The sequence below is a fragment of the Salminus brasiliensis genome, chromosome 1, assembly GCF_030463535.1.
Source record: "Salminus brasiliensis chromosome 1, fSalBra1.hap2, whole genome shotgun sequence".
Taxonomy (NCBI): domain Eukaryota; kingdom Metazoa; phylum Chordata; class Actinopteri; order Characiformes; family Bryconidae; genus Salminus; species Salminus brasiliensis.
Window position 1 is genome coordinate 87221056 of NC_132878.1, and position 17721 is coordinate 87238776.

Here is a 17721-nt window from a genome sequence, read left to right on the forward strand (position 1 = left end):
GCTGACTTCGGCACCGAGAGTGAACTCCGGCTGCGCGAGGGTGAACATGGGAAGTGTAGTCCGTTAAGAAATGTTTCTGAGTCGACGAGGAACGAGTGAAACTACAATTCCCAGACGGCCCCGCGGCCCGGAGCACATAGTTATACGGTAGTTGTAGTTTTTGTTTTTAACATGCAAGTCTCCAGATGTGTTTTTAGGGAGAAGGAAAGTTTAGGAACGTATTGTTTGCATGCAGCGCTTTTCCAGAGCTTATAGAAAACTGTTAAGACAGCGGAGACCCAGCGATTCTTACACAGTGCGCTGAAGGATGTGTGAAGTCCGATGGACGTAAATAAAGGACTGGATTGCATCTTGAATTAGGTAAGTTGCATCACCGCCCAGGGAGTTATTCACTTTTTCGAGACGAACTTTCAGTTGACTTCTTTCCTGACTTGTACAGGGAAGTCCACAGTATAGTTTTTAAGGTTGTTAAAAGTGGCTGGTGTATTTCTTAGAGTCTGTGTGTTTACACAGCTATCCGTTATCAGGCATTGTACAAGGCTACTGATTGACGTTACCTACCCTGTGCAGTGATTCGCAGTGGACTGCATAACATCAGATGTGATGGTACATAGATATCTAACAGTTAGACCATAGAGATTAATATCAGGTCGTAGATTTCAACTGTAGGTTTACTGGGTCTGATCAGTGGGAGACATTGGGCACCTATGGGACAGTATGCTGGGACCCATGTCATAGGCCCTGGATGCTGAAGTCATTTCTATATTAAAGTTCACACTGATCTTTAGTTTTCTCATTTACTGAGCACATCCTTTTGCTTATTTCAAAAAATAAATAAATAAATATTGTAGCAAGCTTGAGCTGACTGATGGCCCAGGCTGGGGATATCCACTCTAACTGAACCATAGAAAGTCATAATAATGAGCACAATAATAAGCTTGGATACATGATGGGACTGACGCAGCATCATTATTAACACCAAGCTAGACAGTAGTAGATATATAAGGTGTATATATATATTTTATATATAAAAAGGTACACACAGACACCCAGAGCAGTGGGCAGCCAACTCCAGCGCCCAGGGAGCAGAGAGGGTAAAGGGCCTTGCTCAAGGGCCCAACAGTGGCAGCTTGCCAAGCCCGGGAATCGAACCCACAACCCTGTTATCGATATCCTGGCGCTCTAACCGCTGAGCCACCACTGCCCGCTATATATATATAAATATATAAATAAATATGATGTAGGTGATCTTGTTTAACATCATACAAGTGGGTTTTAACCCTAGTCGTGTTGTCGTGTCTGATCAGTAGGATACATTTGGCACCTGTGGGACGGTGTGTTGGGACCCATGTCATAGGCCCTAAATGCCAAAGCCATTTCTACAATAAAGTTCCCACTAAACCTTACATTTCTGATTTAGAGAGTATATCCAGTTTTAGAAAAAGTACACAAGCAGGTTTTAGCTGATAGTTTTTGCTGATTTAGCTGAACCCCAGAAAGTGAAGAAAGAAATGAGCTAAGATAGTAATAATGAGCATTATAATGAGATATGAGATGAGACTGATAGCATAGATAGCAGTAGATAGTTGTCAATAATGTTGATTAATATTGTTCAAGTTGTAGATTTTAACCATAGTTCTTTTATGTCTGATCAGCAGGAGACATTTGGCACCCTTGGGACAGTATGCTGGGAGCCATGCCATAGGCCCTGGATGCTCATATGTATATTAAAGATTCCCACTAAACCTTACCTTTTTGATTTACTGAGCACATCCCAAGCTAGATATTAGTAGATGAATAACGTGTAGATGATATTGTTTAACATCATACAAGTTGTAGATTCTAACCTTAGTGGTGTTGTCATGTCTGATCAGAAGGGTACATTTGGCACTCGTGGGACAGTGTGTTGGGACCCATGTCATAGGCCCTGCATTCTAAAGCCATTTCCCACTTTTCACACTGATTTATGGGTATATGCAGTTTTTGAAAGATTTCATGAGTAAGTTTTAGCTGATATTTTTAGCTCTGACTGCACCACCAGTTCCACTGTAACTGAACCCCAGAAAGTCGTAATAATGATCATTATAATGAGCTTGGATACAGTGCTGTGAAAAAGAATTTGCCCCAATTTTCTATCTTTGCATATTTGTCACATTTAGATGTTTCAGATTATGAAAATTATTTTAATACTTAAATAATAAATAATTATTTTAATTATTTTAATATAATCAAGGCAACATGAGTCAACTTACATTGCAGCTTTTAAATGACCATTTCAGTTATTGAAGAATAGATTCATTTACACCTGTATAACCTGTGTGACCCCTAAACCATGTTTGCCACCCTTGGCAGTAACAACTGCAACCAAAGATTTGCAATAGCTTGCAACTACATTTACATTTAAGGCATTTAGCAGACGCTCCTATCCAGAGCGACTCACAAAAATGCTTCGCTGTTTACTCAGAAAGTACCCGTAGCTGGTTTGTATAGACTAGGATCCAAAAGAGACCCTCAAGCTAGATGCTGCCAAATACAAAAGTCAGTATGGATACCTAAATAAACAATACTGCACATACTAAGATCAGTGCTGATTTAAGGACTCTTGACAGAGATGGTCTTCAGTCTGCCTTTGAAGACAGCAAGTGACTCCGCCAATCAGACACCCAGGGGAAGTTTGTTCTTCGCTGGCAGGACAGAAAACAAGTCTGGATGCTTCTTGGTGTTTCTTGGGTCTTAAATGATGGTGGGTCGAGACAAGCCATACCTGAAGCTCAAAGGGCTACAGGGGTACAGAGCGGGTTTTGACCATTGCCATCAAGTACGGAGGGGCTGGTCCTTTCTTGGCTTTGTAGGCCATTGTCAGCGTCTAGACGAGTAACGTGGCTGGACTTAAGAACATTGAAGACCAGTCGTGGCGCCGCATTCTAGGTCTGATAGTACGCATAGCAAGTAATGAGAGACTGAAGAAGAAGCTGGGGGGTCTTTCTAAAGAGAAAAGGTTGAACTCTCTGTATGTTATAAAGACGAAATCAGCGTGCATGAGTCTGGTTTGCAACATGAGTCTAGAACAATAGACTGGTCATCTGCAGCTACACCAAGGCTTTGTACTTCTGCAGTGAGGCCTGCAGGTCTTTAGATGTTTGTCCGGGTCCTTTTGTGACCTCCAGGATGAGTCATTGATGGGCTATTGGTAAACGTTTGGTTGGCTGGCCCTTTCTGGGAAGGTTCACCACTGGTCTGAAACCTGCCACTTATAAATATGTGGGAAAATAGGGAAAGGGCAAATACTTTTGCACAGCACTGCATATGAGGCTGCTTATTCAGCATTACATGACTGGATCAGAACACCCAGCGTATTAGCTTGTGGCTAACATTTTGATTAGTGGCTAGTGTGTTAGCTTATGCGTAGTGTGTTAGCTTGTGGCTAACATTTTGATTAGTGGCTAGTGTGTTAGCTTATGCGTAGTGTGTTAGCTTGTGGCTAACATTTTGATTAGTGGCTAGTGTGTTAGCTTAGGCGTAGTGTGTTAGCTTGTGGCTAACATTTTGATTAGTGGCTAGTGTGTTAGCTTAGGCGTAGTGTGTTAGCTTGTGGCTAACATTTTGATTAGTGGCTAGTGTGTTAGCTTATGCGTAGTGTGTTAGCTTGTGGCTAACATTTTGATTAGTGGCTAGTGTGTTAGCTTATGCGTAGTGTGTTAGCTTGTGGCTAACATTTTGATTAGTGGCTAGTGTGTTAGCTTATGCGTAGTGTGTTAGCTTGTGGCTAACATTTTGATTAGTGGCTAGTGTGTTAGCTTAGGCGTAGTGTGTTAGCTTGTGGCTAACATTTTGATTAGTGGCTAGTGTGTTAGCTTAGGCGTAGTGTGTTAGCTTGTGGCTAACATTTTGATTAGTGGCTAGTGTGTTAGCTTATGCGTAGTGTGTTAGCTTGTGGCTAACATTTTGATTAGTGGCTAGTGTGTTAGCTTAGGCGTAGTGTGTTAGCTTGTGGCTAACATTTTGATTAGTGGCTAGTGTGTTAGCTTAGGCGTAGTGTGTTAGCTTGTGGCTAACATTTGGATTTGTGGCTAGTGTGTTAGCGTAGGCGTAGTGTGTTAGCTTGTGGCTAACATTTTGATTAGTGGCTAGTGTGTTAGCTTAGGCGTAGTGTGTTAGCTTGTGGCTAACATTTTGATTTGTGGCTAGTGTGTTAGCTTAGGCGTAGTGTGTTAGCTTGTGGCTAACATTTTGATTTGTGGCTAGTGTGTTAGCTTAGGCGTAGTGTGTTAGCTTGTGGCTAACATTTTGATTTGTGGCTAGTGTGTTAGCTTAGGCGTAGTGTGTTAGCTTGGGGCTAATGTATTAACTTGTGGCTAGTGTGTTCGCTTACACATAGTGTGTTAGCTTGGGGCTAACGCATTAACTTGTGGCTAGAGTGTTAGCTTATGTGTAGTGTGTTAGCTTGGGGCTAACGTATTAACTTGTGGCTAGAGTGTTAGCTTATGTGTAGTGTGTTAGCTTGGGGCTAACGTATTAACTTGTGGCTGGTGTGTTAGCTTATGCTTAGTGTGTTAGCTTGGGGCTAACGTATTAACTTGTGGCTAGTGTGTTAGCTTATGCGTAGTGTGTTAGCTTGGGGCTAACGTATTAACTTGTGGCTAGTGTGTTAGCTTATGTGTAGTGTGTTAGCTTATGTGTAGTGTGTTAGCTTGGGGCTAACTCAATAACTTGTGGCTGGTGTGTTAGCTTATGTGTAGTGTGTTAGCTTGGGGCTAACGCATTAACTTGTGGCTAGTGTGTTAGCTTATGTGTAGTGTGTTAGCTTATGCGTAGTGTGTTAGCTTATGCGTAGTGTGTTAGCTTGGGGCTAACGTATTAACTTGTGGCTAGTGTGTTAGCTTATGTGTAGTGTGTTAGCTTATGCGTAGTGTGTTAGCTTGGGGCTAACTCAATAACTTGTGGCTGGTGTGTTAGCTTATGTGTAGTGTGTTAGCTTGGGGCTAACGCATTAACTTGTGGCTAGTGTGTTAGCTTATGTGTAGTGTGTTAGCTTATGCGTAGTGTGTTAGCTTATGCGTAGTGTGTTAGCTTGGGGCTAACGTATTAACTTGTGGCTAGTGTGTTAGCTTATGTGTAGTGAATGTGAAATTGCTGCAGAAGCACTTTCTGTGTGTAAACTGGGATTGTTTCATTGCTCTGAAATGTGAATTTAAACCAAATATAAAGGTGTTTTTTTTTTCAGAGCTCTGAAACTTAACCAGTAAATGCTGTTCTTTCAAGCTTATTATATTTTATTTGGGATAAGATATAAAAGGTACAACCTATAAAAAAGTGGAATACTAAAAATATCAGGATTTATAGCCGCCTATCCAGTATTTAAATATTATAGTATTAGTATCTGTACTCGAAATCAGCAGATACTGGTATCAGTGGTTGGTGTAGCGCAACAGATAACACCACCACCTGCCATTGCGTTACAACAACACCATGTGGGAGACCAGGGTTCGATTCCCGGTCTGGGTGACTATGCTGCGCTACACCAATAAGAGTCCTTGGGCAAGACTCCTAACACTACATTGACCTCCTCTGTAATACAAGTAACCTTGTAAGTCGCTCTGGATAAGAGCGTCTGCTAAATGCCATAAATGTAAATGTAAATATCGGAAGGCAAAGGGTAATTTGAACCTCACATGTTTTAAGTTTGGTAGCTAGCTGTGTTGTTTAAAATATCAGTACTCAGATAACTTATTGCTATGGAATATATAATTATAAAAATATAATTCTTACTTTCGGATCCAATGGAACTGTTCATTGAGATGTTATGGGCCTGGGTTGTACGTTTAGCAAGAATACCACATATATTATACTGCAAATACTACATTTTATACTGTCCCTGCCTGAAAACCTCTTGACTGTCGTATGTGGCTGAAAAAAGTGGCACATGGCGCGATCGGTGTGAAAGACTACACTGACTAATATACTTGACTAATGTTGTAGTTACCTGGTTCAAAGTACTCGGGACCCCAGTATCATTTTGACCCTAAATGCTCTTTTAATGGTCAAGCAGGGCATCACTGTAGTGTGTCTGTTCATTTGTGAAAGCACAGTGCCTTCAGTCGGGTGTGGCATGCAGCTTTGGCAGACTAGTTCAGAGCAGGTGGTTGGTGCTCGGTGTGTGAGTGATCCGCTCTCTCTCCCGCAGGACAGCGACACAGAGCTGCCAGGGGAACCTGCAGCGATTCTTGGCCCAGCGAGGCACTGAGCTGGGCAACATCTGCTGAGGCCTCCCCTTTTGCATGGACATGAACATGGTAAGAGCCAAACACCATCAAGCCCAGTCAGCTGGGGCTTTGGAGGAAATGACGTGCAAATGTTGGTCCTGGATCAGTTTCCATTGCTCAGACAAAATTCCAAATCCAGCTATTCAAACTAAAATGTGTTTCCAGTAACTGTGAATAGCGGGCAGTTTATAAAAATTAGACTACAAGGGAATCCCCTGATGGTACAGTTCAAAGGCGTGGATTGAAGCAGCGCCAGAATCACTGTTTACTGAACTGCTTGTTTAGAGCCATTGTACAAGTTTACCTAGCCAGTGCAGCCTATGCTAGACCTGTGATAAGTCTACCTAGTATCATCATTAACAACCCTTTAAGAACCCTTTATCGCCATTGCACAGCTTTACAATGCAAGTCAAAACACACACTCACGCTAGAGACCAGGGGCAGTGAGCACACACACTCGGAGGGTGGGCAGCCACCCCAGTGCCCAGGGAACAATTGGGAGTTAGGTGCTTTGCCAAAGGGCACCTCTGCTGTGGATTTAAGGCCTTGGTATTGTACCAACAGTACCAGTCCTTAACCTTTAGACCACAGCTGCTCAATACCATATGTGTTATGTTTAGTAGTCAGTGCTATATGGGTTATAGTCAATGGTCATTACTACATGGGCTATAGCCATTGGTCAATACTATATGGGTTATAGTCAGTGGTCAATGCTATATGGGTTATAGTCAATGGTCAATAGTAAATGGGTTATAGTCAGTGGTCAATAGTACATGGGTTATAGTCAATAGTCAATACTATATGAGTTATAGTCAGTGGTCAATACTATATGGGTTATAGTCAGTGGTCAATGCTATATGGGTTATAGTCAATGGTCAATAGTAAATGGGTTATAGTCAGTGGTCAATAGTACATGGGTTATAGTCAATAGTCAATACTATATGAGTTATAGTCAGTGGTCAATACTATATGGGTTATAGTCAGTGGTCAATACTATATGGGTTATAGTCAGTGGTCAATGCTATATGGGTTGTAGTCAATGGTCAGTACTATATGGGTTAAAATCAATGGTCAATACTACATGGGTTATAGTCAGTGGTCATTACTACATGGGTTATAGCCATTGGTCAATACTATATGGGTTATAGTCAATGGTCAATAGTACATGGGTTATAGTCAGTGGTCAATAGTAAATGGGTTATAGTCAATGGTCAATAGTACATGGGTTATAGTCAATAGTCAATACTATATGGGTTATAGTCAGTGGTCAATACTATATGGGTTATAGTCAATGGTCAATAGTACATGGGTTATAGTCAATAGTCAATACTATATGGGTTATAGTCAGTGGTCATTACTACATGGGTTATAGCCATTGGTCAATAGTAAATGGGTTATAGTCAGTGGTCAATGCTATATGGGTTATAGTCAATGGTCAATAGTAAATGGGTTATAGTCAGTGGTCAATAGTACATGGGTTATAGTCAATAGTCAATACTATATGGGTTATAGTCAGTGGTCATTACTACATGGGTTATAGTCAGTGGTCAATGCTATATGGGTTATAGTCAATGGTCAATAGTAAATGGGTTATAGTCAGTGGTCAATAGTACATGGGTTAAAATCAATGGTCAATACTACATGGGTTATAGTCAATGGTCAATACTATATGGGTTATAGTCAGTGGTCAATACTATATGGGTTATAGTCAGTGGTCAATGCTATATGGGTTGTAGTCAATAATCAGTACTATATGGGTTAAAATCAATGGTCAATACTACATGGGTTATAGTCAATGGTCAGTACTATATGGGTTATAGTCAATGGTCAGTACTATATGGGTTGTAGTCAATGGTCAGTACTAAATTGGTTATAGTCAATGGCCAATACTAAATAGGTTATAGTAAAGGTTCAATAGTATTTGGGTTATAGTAAAGGTTCAATAGTATTTGGGTTATAGTTAATGCTCAGTACTATATGGCTTGTAGAGTTACACTTCAGTAGGGTGGATTTGGGTATTGTGGGTCATGTAATATGGGAAATGATTCAGGTTTGATTCTGGCACATCTGTATATGCTTTGCTGCTAAAGAATAATTTGATTACTTAGCTAAAATTATTAAATTAATAAAAACTACCAGAATCCCAACGGCTATTTAGCAATTTCCAAACAAGTTCCATAGATATACTCATTTTCATGTATTTTTGACATATAGTGTTGTTGTCTTATATGCCTACGTGCGTATAGTGTTTAACATTCTGTGTAAAGGCTGTGTATGGTTTGTTATTGTTCAGTGAAGTCTATTTTTACCGTGTCTCACCCTGATTGCTTACATGACCCGCATAGCATAGCATAGCTTTTTGTTTAGCACTGTTACAAGAACATTGTGATTATTTTTGCAATTTGTTTTCTGTAATTATTCCTAAGTTGGAAAGTGTTGCTGTGTTTTCTAGGGCTAGCAGTGTTTTCACTATTGATCTGTGTCTATGGAAACTTCGGGGGCGTACATGTAAACGACTGTTAATGTTAAGACTGTTTTGGGGTTTTGTAATTGGCCCGATTCCAGCTCTGTTTTGGTTATGATGGATTTTCTTTACAGTAAAGAGAGAAACTCATGGTATGTCACCTCCTAACTAACTAAAGACCTAAAGTGCCCTACATTTGTATTGAATCTTTCTGTTCATTACATCATACTGTATGCAGTATAGCCTACGGCATTTCTGCACCTCACAAAACAGCTCAAACTGAGTAAAAGCTGATCAAAGGCAGCTCAAACTGCTCATAAGGTTATGTCTCCTGAATGAAATTCTCTGTTCTCGGCCCAATGTCATCATTTGCCCTTTTTGTGAGAAGCAAAGATTATCAGTGTACAAATGACTAGTAAACTGCATAAAGTCATAAAAAGTCATATGAGTTATAGGAGTAAACTCATATAAGTCATGGTTTCTACACCCACAGAATACATGAAACTTAAAATCGGCCTGTGACTGAAAATTAGAGAATTTAGAGAAATATTTGTGTAGTGCACTATATAGGGAGTAGGGCACCAAGCCCCCCTCCCCCCTGTTTTACAGCAGTCTTGACTCTTGATTTTATTTCCCCCCAGAAATCCATATAGACCCAGCGCACAAGCAAAAGCCTTTTAACAATTTAAAGTACTACAACGTGGTAAAATGCAGTGGGAGAATATGGTGGTTTGGTTACTAAATATGGTATCTGAGACAGTCTGTGGTACCTGGGGTATATGATATCATGCCAATTGTTTGTCAGACACACAGGAGAGCAGCTCATCACAACCAGATTCACCAGATATTGAAAACTGGTTGCTTCATGAACTAGGCCTCGTGGCTTTGCCTGGTGCCAGTGCCACAGCGAGGGCACACAGCATAAGGCGAAGCAAAAGCTGGGGACGCAAGCCAGCATCAGGATCCATGCTAGGCTATAAGCTAACCTTAGCTGACCAGCTTTATCATCTCTTTAACTAGCGGTCATCTCTTCAGCTAGCACTACAGGACAGGAGTTTAGCACCTTTAGCACTAACATCTGATAAGACTCAGAAATAATTGCAAAAATATTTACAACTTTGTTGTTACTTTGCTAAAATGCAGTGTGATGCTATGCTATGCTATGCTATGCTGTGAGGCTTTTGTTTTTGTTGTAAACCTATGCATCTATGCAGAGCTTAGAAATTATTCACAAGCCCCCCATAAAAGAAAAATGGTCGTGTTTCATTCTGAGCCAAAATAAAAGTATTTTGTTGTTGTTGGTTGTAAACGAGCTTATTTAACCGCATCTGTGCAGTTTTCACCCCAAACACAGTCATATTTAATATTTGCACATCAAACAACCGCTTAAAAACTCAATGTATATGTTCTATGACACATTTTAATATGCATGAGCTAAGGTGTCATGTAAAAATAACGTGGTCGTATTACACACTGTGTGTAGGATCTAAATACCGTTCTGCGTGTTTTGTGAAATAGCCCTGTTTACATGCACAGTCTTATGAATATGGCCCTGTTTGTTGCTGCATTCAATTTTGTATATAGCGCCACCTACGTTCGTGGTGGGTAATGCTTGCACATGCACATTTTAATAATAGTTGTCATTCATTTGGTCAGATTCTGAAAAGACACTGACAGACTGAGAGCCAGCTGGGTGTAAATTTCTTGTTCCAGTCACACAACAAGCTGTTATTAAATGACACCTGAAACTGTTATTCCCTGAAAGCTGGTTTTGAAGTACCAAAAAAAAGCTCTGCCATGTACTGTGTTCAGTTCTGACTGTGACCCTGACGTTAATATTGGATGAAGTGTGGGCTAAGTGAGTGTTTCTGTGGGAAGCTTAGCTGTCTCCAGGGTTAACCAGGCTGTTAATAATTGATGAGCTGATGATTCCTCTATGCTTGTGTGAGCAGGTTAATAGAATAATGCAATAACACACTTGCTGACTGTGTTGATAGAATAATGTGTGAGCATGTGTTCGGAACATAATATGGTGAATATGAGCCATGAATAATGCGCACACACACACATCCGCACATAGACACCACACAGTTCTATCGCTATCTTCAGGTCTAGCTGTTGCATATCTGTCTAGATTAGCCCCCTGACCATCTCTCTTCTCTCCGTCATTGATTTTCTGTTTGTTTTTCAATCACATTATTTCCCGTGTGCAGCGCTGCAGCCGGCGGCTAAATGGCCCCTCTCTTTCTAATTGGACGTTTAATTAGATCACAGATTTGGCCCAATTAGGTGCTGTTGGGGGGTGAGGGCTTGCCCTGGGGGTGTGTGGGTTAGCTCATGTGTCCGCATGTGTGTGTTTCATAGCGTGTGTGGACAGAATGGTGGAAACAGAAAGAGAAATGTGTCTTTCTAGGCTGGCTCATTATAGATGCTAGATGGGGGGTTTGCCAAATTGTCCCCCTTTCTCCCCTTAACCTGAAGCCCCTAGTGGCCTATCCAAGCAGCCGTCCCATCTCTCAGCTGTGGGGGATGGTCCCAGCCACAAGTGCAGCCACAGTTTGAATCAATGCAGCTCTACCTGCTTCCTATCACACCCCTCTGTGTTATAGATCAGCCATTGATCCTGCTCCTTCATTGAAAATTGAGGCCCTGTCAATCATTGTGGTTAAACAAATGTAATAATGCACCAAACTGTCATGTGATTGGCTTGGTAATTTAGAACATGTGGTCAGTGTGGTCGTAAAATGAAATTACAGTGGTTTCTGAGACTGTGTCACTAATGACGTTTACCTGATTAGTAATGAGCCAAAATGTTATTTCTGTTCTCATTTGCCTTTAAAAAAATAGACCAATATAGAGACTCTAAGTCACACTTGCACAAAATGACCAAATACTGGCTTTTGTTATATTGGTACATATTGTGAATAGGCCTGTTCTGATTATTCATTGCTCTTATTTGAGATTTGATTAAGATTATTATTGTCCACAGTCATACATTTAGTTTCACATCAAGCAGAATGTAAATTGGGCTCATCAGGTTGGGGAATATAACTACATGAAGGAATGTATAAATTAGATAGAACATTTATAGATATTGTATAGATTTATAGATACATGTTATAGATTTTACAGGGCTGCCTCACAACTTATCCTAATGTGAAATTTTGAGTTGATTGTGATTATTTAAAATGACAGCTTCAGTTTGATGCTCCTCTGACTGTAACAGGGAGAACAGCATCTCTGTCCTTGCCACTCAGGACCTGTACGATGCTACTGCACCATGGAACTTTGGTGGAGCTGCACAAGACCTCTCACGTGGACTGTGGAACTTTGCTGCGTAACCCCAGTCATATTTGTGTAAAATCCTGGACTATTACTCTGCCACCTCAGTCCACATGCTTCTTTCACTTCACATTGTCAGAAAAAGCAGGGGTACAGCTGTTCATGAGGGGGAGTTCAAAGTACAATTTTTATTGACAACAGTGTACAAGTAAATTAGACCACTTCACTTCATGCATCTTGAGTATCAGGGTTATATCTGGATAAGGCCAAGACAACTAAAATTGCAAGTGTAGACGCAACCATGACTTATTTGAACCAGATACAAATCTGATCACTCAAGCCGATCACTTCTGGAAGTGGTCTGAGACGCATTTGAGTCGCATGTTGCGCAACGTAAATGCATTTGTCTCTCAAGACACATTCAGCCAGCAAATGCTCGGTACAACTGAAACTCAGGTAATATTTGCAGTGCAATGAGCGAAATTGCATTTTCCATCCCACACAGCAATCAGATTTCAGTCTGACTAGCCAGAGATGACTTTTGACTACCGACTGTGAATCAGACATGTATAAAGTACTAGAGACCCAGACTTGAGTAAAAGTACAAGTGCTTTATCAAAAAGGTGACTTGAGTAGAAGTAGAAGTGTTCTTTAAGCTCCAGACTTAAGTGGAAATACTAAAGTATTTGACATTTTGTATACGTACTGAAAGTAAAAGTACAGGTATTGTGTTCTGTTGTTATGACAAAGCAGTCAAAAGTTTGAATATCATTGTTTATATTAATTTAAATGCTCAGACTTAAGGACAGTCACAATTCCTTTGGCTGTAGTACAAGGACAGGAATGTACAGGAAAGAGTACATGTACATGAGTCTTCAGTTAACTCTCTAAAAGAAAGACTTAACAGAACTGACAGCAACCTGCCACATACAAGTGATTTGCATGTAAAAAAGGAGAGCAGCTTAAAACCCTGAACTTCTCTCTCTGTAAACAAAACCACAGCTAAAAGATCTCAGGCCATTAGGCCACATTATTTGAAGGTGGTGAAGATGGTGGTTCTTCTTTTTCTTCCATCTGGAGATAAATTAACAGAGCTCTAGCGTTAGTGTCCTCACTGCAGCAGCGGAGTGAAAGGAAGAACAGCAGCATGCTCGCTCATGGCTCGATCACCTGTTCTGCTCAATGTTGAGGTGGCTTCATCAAACTCGGTGACAGCGCCATCTACTGCTCTGGGGGTGATAATGTTTATTGTTATTGGGGGTTATTGGGGTGAAATTGTAATAATTAATTAAGTAATTAATTATTAAGTAAGTAGTTCATTGAGTAACGATGCAGCACATACAATTAAAGTAAAAAATACAATTATAATAAAAGTATTATACTCATCCAAAATATGTAATGAAGTAAAAGTGGAAGTAGGAGAAAAAATGAATTGTCCAGTTGAGTGCTTTATCTCTGCTGTGAATGCATGTGGCAAATCAGGATACAATCCAGATACTAATCACATGCAATGACCAGGTGTAAACAGGAAGGGGGGGGGGGTATCTGTAGGGGGAGCCCAGGAGCAAAAATGACCAATTCTCGCATAATACTGCTTTAAGCTTACCACGGTTATTTCCCACATGTATAGTCCCTTACAAGTATATTACATCTCAGAAAGCTGGATGTGACTTGGGTTTACTGGGTTGAGACAAGTGAATGTGAATGATGGAAGATTATAAACATAGCCACATGTTAAATTTCTTTACAAAGAGCACAAAAGGTGTTGTTGCTGTTGCACACAAACCTCCAAAATGTCAACTTTACAGGAGAAAAACCTTCCTACCTTCCAATGGAGGTTAGTGTAAAAAATGTGTCCAAGTCAGTCTGGAGCATTTCTGTTGGTCCGCTGTAACAATGTAAGAGACCCTAAAATGGCCAAAAGTGAACAAAAAAAATACAATCAGCAGAAATATTTCTTTTGAAGCCTTTTAAAGTCATCTTTCATATTTATTACTCATGTATTAGAGAAGTAGCAGTGCTGTGACACATTGCCTTGTTTAAAAGTAATTGGTTTAGTATATCCAAGCCTATATCAGCCATGCTTGCGATGCGTTACTCAGCCTTACCCACAGCCGTTTTCACTTCCTTTTTCTGTTCTTTGGGTTCTGGTTTTAGTCTCATTTTCAACCTGCATGCTTTTCTTAAACCATACAATGAAAACTAACTTCACAAGCCCCAAACATCTCACTTCCTTTGATGCTCTCCATGCTTTTCGTAGCAGTATGATGCTAAGCATAATATGAGGTTGGGCAAAAGTATGGGCCGAATCGATCCTCAAGCTCACCCTTACTAATGGTTTAGCTATGCTGTTTCCTTTTTTAATTTGTATATATGACATACATACCTATGACATAGGAAGGCAGGTGTGCCGGTGATGATCTAGGCATGCATTTGGCATGATTCCTAGGTTGGGTATAAGTTCAACTATTTGCAAACTATTCTTGTGCTATTTCTGTTACTCCAGTGCAAAACTAAACATGTCTCAGATGATCAGTGTTTGGGGTGAGGGGAAGATGGTGTACATTTTTTGCCAAGCAGCCATATCGATATATATGTTTATATGTGTTATATATATGTTTTTTTCTTTTCTTTGGGTATACTGAGTAATTGACTCCCAAATGGTGCAGCTGGCTAAGTTTTAGCACTATCAGAGATTGCAAGGTCGATCCCCAGCCATGCCACAGGCATCCATGGTTCTGTTTCAGGTGCTTTCTGCTGTCCAATGACGTTGCACCAGTGGCAGTTTTAACGGTTGTGGTTGACTAGCTTCACATGACAAGAAGAAAACACATGCAAGTCATCGTTTACCCAAATGACTAAATTAGAGAGTAAGTTGCATAAAAATCTTCCCCCTTCACTTTCTGTAATTATAACAGTAAGTTCTTTACAGTACTTTACACAGCAGAAAGTCTCATTTGGACACAATCCTGCCCTTACTCCAGATGTAACACCTCAGTCAGGGTTTTTTTTTGTTGCTGCTTTAGTTATACGTTGGAGCTACGAGGCTAATGTTGCTAACAAGCACTTGATTCTGATAGCCATACTAATTCTTTCCATAAATACATGCTCACACACTTCCCCTTCAACCCGCTGAAACCACTTCCAGCTCTTCATTAAGGTGGCACCGACTTGTCCATGTGGTTTAGGGCTCAGTATGACTATAAAAATGAACAGAACTTCACTTTGTGGCGAAAAGCAAGGACGACTGTTTTAAACAACAGATGTTGTGCTAAGTTCCGACTCGTTCACAGAATCCGACTCTCTCTCCCTCTGCCTGAACCCACATCTTGCAGGTATATGGACGCTGCGTTTGGCAATTTCTGTTGTGTCTATTAATAAAAAGTGCACTGTACCACATTTAGGGAAAGATTTAGGTAACTTTGGACTTGTATTTATTGGCCTTGTAATTCCAGTTTAAAAATTAGGGAGAAAAAAAATCCACACCAAAAATAAGGCTTCTTGGTTGCTCAGCTAAATCTGGGGTAATTGAAAAATGGTTTAAATTGTTTATTAAATTGTATATGTAAATTACCAAATTAGATTGAAGATTAAAGAGTTTATTGTAATATGCACAGCAGAAATAAGCAGTTACACTGTACAGTGAAATTACTTTGCAGCTCCTGCATTTACCAACATAATCTTAAATAATCATAAATATCAATATAAAAAGAGAGAAACAGAATAATTATAATATATATATATATATATATATATATATATATATATATATATATATATATATATATACACAGACACAAAAGTAAACAGTATTGGTACAACAGTAGCAGCGATTTATATAGTGGGCTCCAACATATGGGTGCATATTAGAGTTACTAGTTCCTTTATGGATGAATAGCTAAATTGTAAAATTAAATATCTTAGAAAAAGACACAGGCACCTGTGTCCTGGTGTTTTAGTGGTCTTGCACAGTCACTCAGTCTCCATTTCACTAATTGTGAGACTATTAGCATCAGTTACCTGAATTATAGGGTGTTAATATTTATGCAAGCACTTATTTTATTTAATTTACATTACATTACAGGGGTGAATGCTATATACATGCTCTATATACATATTACATGATATGGCCCAGTCCTGTTGAATAGCACTGTGGGAAGTGAGAAGAAGACTCTGTGTCTCTGTGGTAATATGCACTAAGGAACAAGGTCTTGGTGCCATTGGAGAGCCCCAGAAGTGCTCCAGAACACTCACATGGGATGCACAATCACATGCACAAACATATGTCTCACAGAGACAACAGAGTATTTCACACCCCTGCTTTCACCTGGCGTCCTCACAGCATTGCTTAAGTCTCACCTGAGATTCCTCTGAATTTACCAAATGGTGTTATGTGTGTGACATCCTAATGCAGTAAATATTTGCTTTTTATGTTAATTATTACACATGGATATAACAAACAAGCAAAGGCCATCTGTAAAAATGTGAATTCTTCAACCCATTACACAGAATGCATGATGATCTATGTAATTAGATGTGGAAGGAAATGTAATATTATAGCAAAAGAGCAATAATAACACTAGACTCTTACATCTTAACCATGTTTAGCCAGCTGGTTTGCCCTGATTGACAGCTCTGGAGTGGACTAATTGCATTACTCTCCCCAGCTGAGGCCACACCTCTTTTACCTGAGGGGCTTATTTGTCGCAGTGCATTATGGGAAGCTTTGGCTAATGAGGCGCACGACGATCATGTCACTCAGAATCTGTGTCCCAGTGGATGGGTTCCTCAGGGAGGGAGCGTTAATGATTGGTCCTTTGAGATGAACCTGGAAGCTCATTGGTCAGATTGTAGTTCTCATGTGATTAGATGTTCGTGTGGGTTTACGGTTGCTCTCCCTCAGCTAGACACAGTAAACTGCTAAAAGTGCTCAGACAGAGAGAGACAGGGCTGTGCAATAGCTAGTCGACTGCCTGAGGCGCCTCCCAGTGAGCACAAATACGCACAAGAGACATATGTATTCAAATGTAAACACCCATATGTAATAGTCATTTGCCCATATGCATTATGTGTATATATTTCTATAGCAATGAAGGTACAAAATGTTTGTGCAGCAGCAACAATATGTTTTATATGCATGCTTTACATATCGCTGCTGTCGTCCAAAAACCTTGTATCTTCATGTTTGCTGTATTTTATTTTCTGACTTTTATTTTTTCAAACTGGCAGTTCAAGTAAATTGTGTCAGAATTCCATGATGAATGGACCAATAGCAATGCTCAGAAATGACAATGTAAGAAAGTCTGGTTTACATTGACTGTGAAAGTTAAGAAGGATTTTGGCTTCTCCTGTAAAGTTGTCACAAGCATATGTAATAATGTGTCCCATAGGCCTATTTGTGTCTCTTTCTGTAGTATATTATGAATGTTGAGGTATGTTTTGGAGCATTGTCCTGCTATAGAAGCCATCCTCTTTTTTAGATTTAGACTTTTAACAGATAATTTGACCCTACTTCAAGCCTACAGCAGTGTTTATATATATATATATATATATATATATATATATATATATATATATATATATATATATATATATATATATATAAGATAAAGTTAAGTAAAACAAAAACACTAAGTAAGGAAAGGAGTACAGTAGAGTTGCATGTGCAAGTACAAAAGTAAACGGTATTGATACAAAAGTATTGGTACAACA

The 17721-nt window shown here is 39.8% G+C and overlaps 1 protein-coding gene across 1 annotated transcript in view; it reads left to right on the forward strand.

Moving 5' to 3' along the window:
* Positions 1 to 209: 209 nt before the first annotated feature.
* Positions 210 to 17721, forward strand: part of invs (inversin) — a 58498-nt gene continuing 40986 nt past the window's right edge. Inside the window, exons 1-2 of the mRNA XM_072692223.1 lie at positions 210 to 360; positions 6185 to 6293. Of these exons, the coding sequence (XP_072548324.1) occupies positions 6279 to 6293 (15 nt within the window). The 5' untranslated portion in view covers positions 210 to 360; positions 6185 to 6278. The remainder of the gene's footprint in view (positions 361 to 6184; positions 6294 to 17721) is intronic.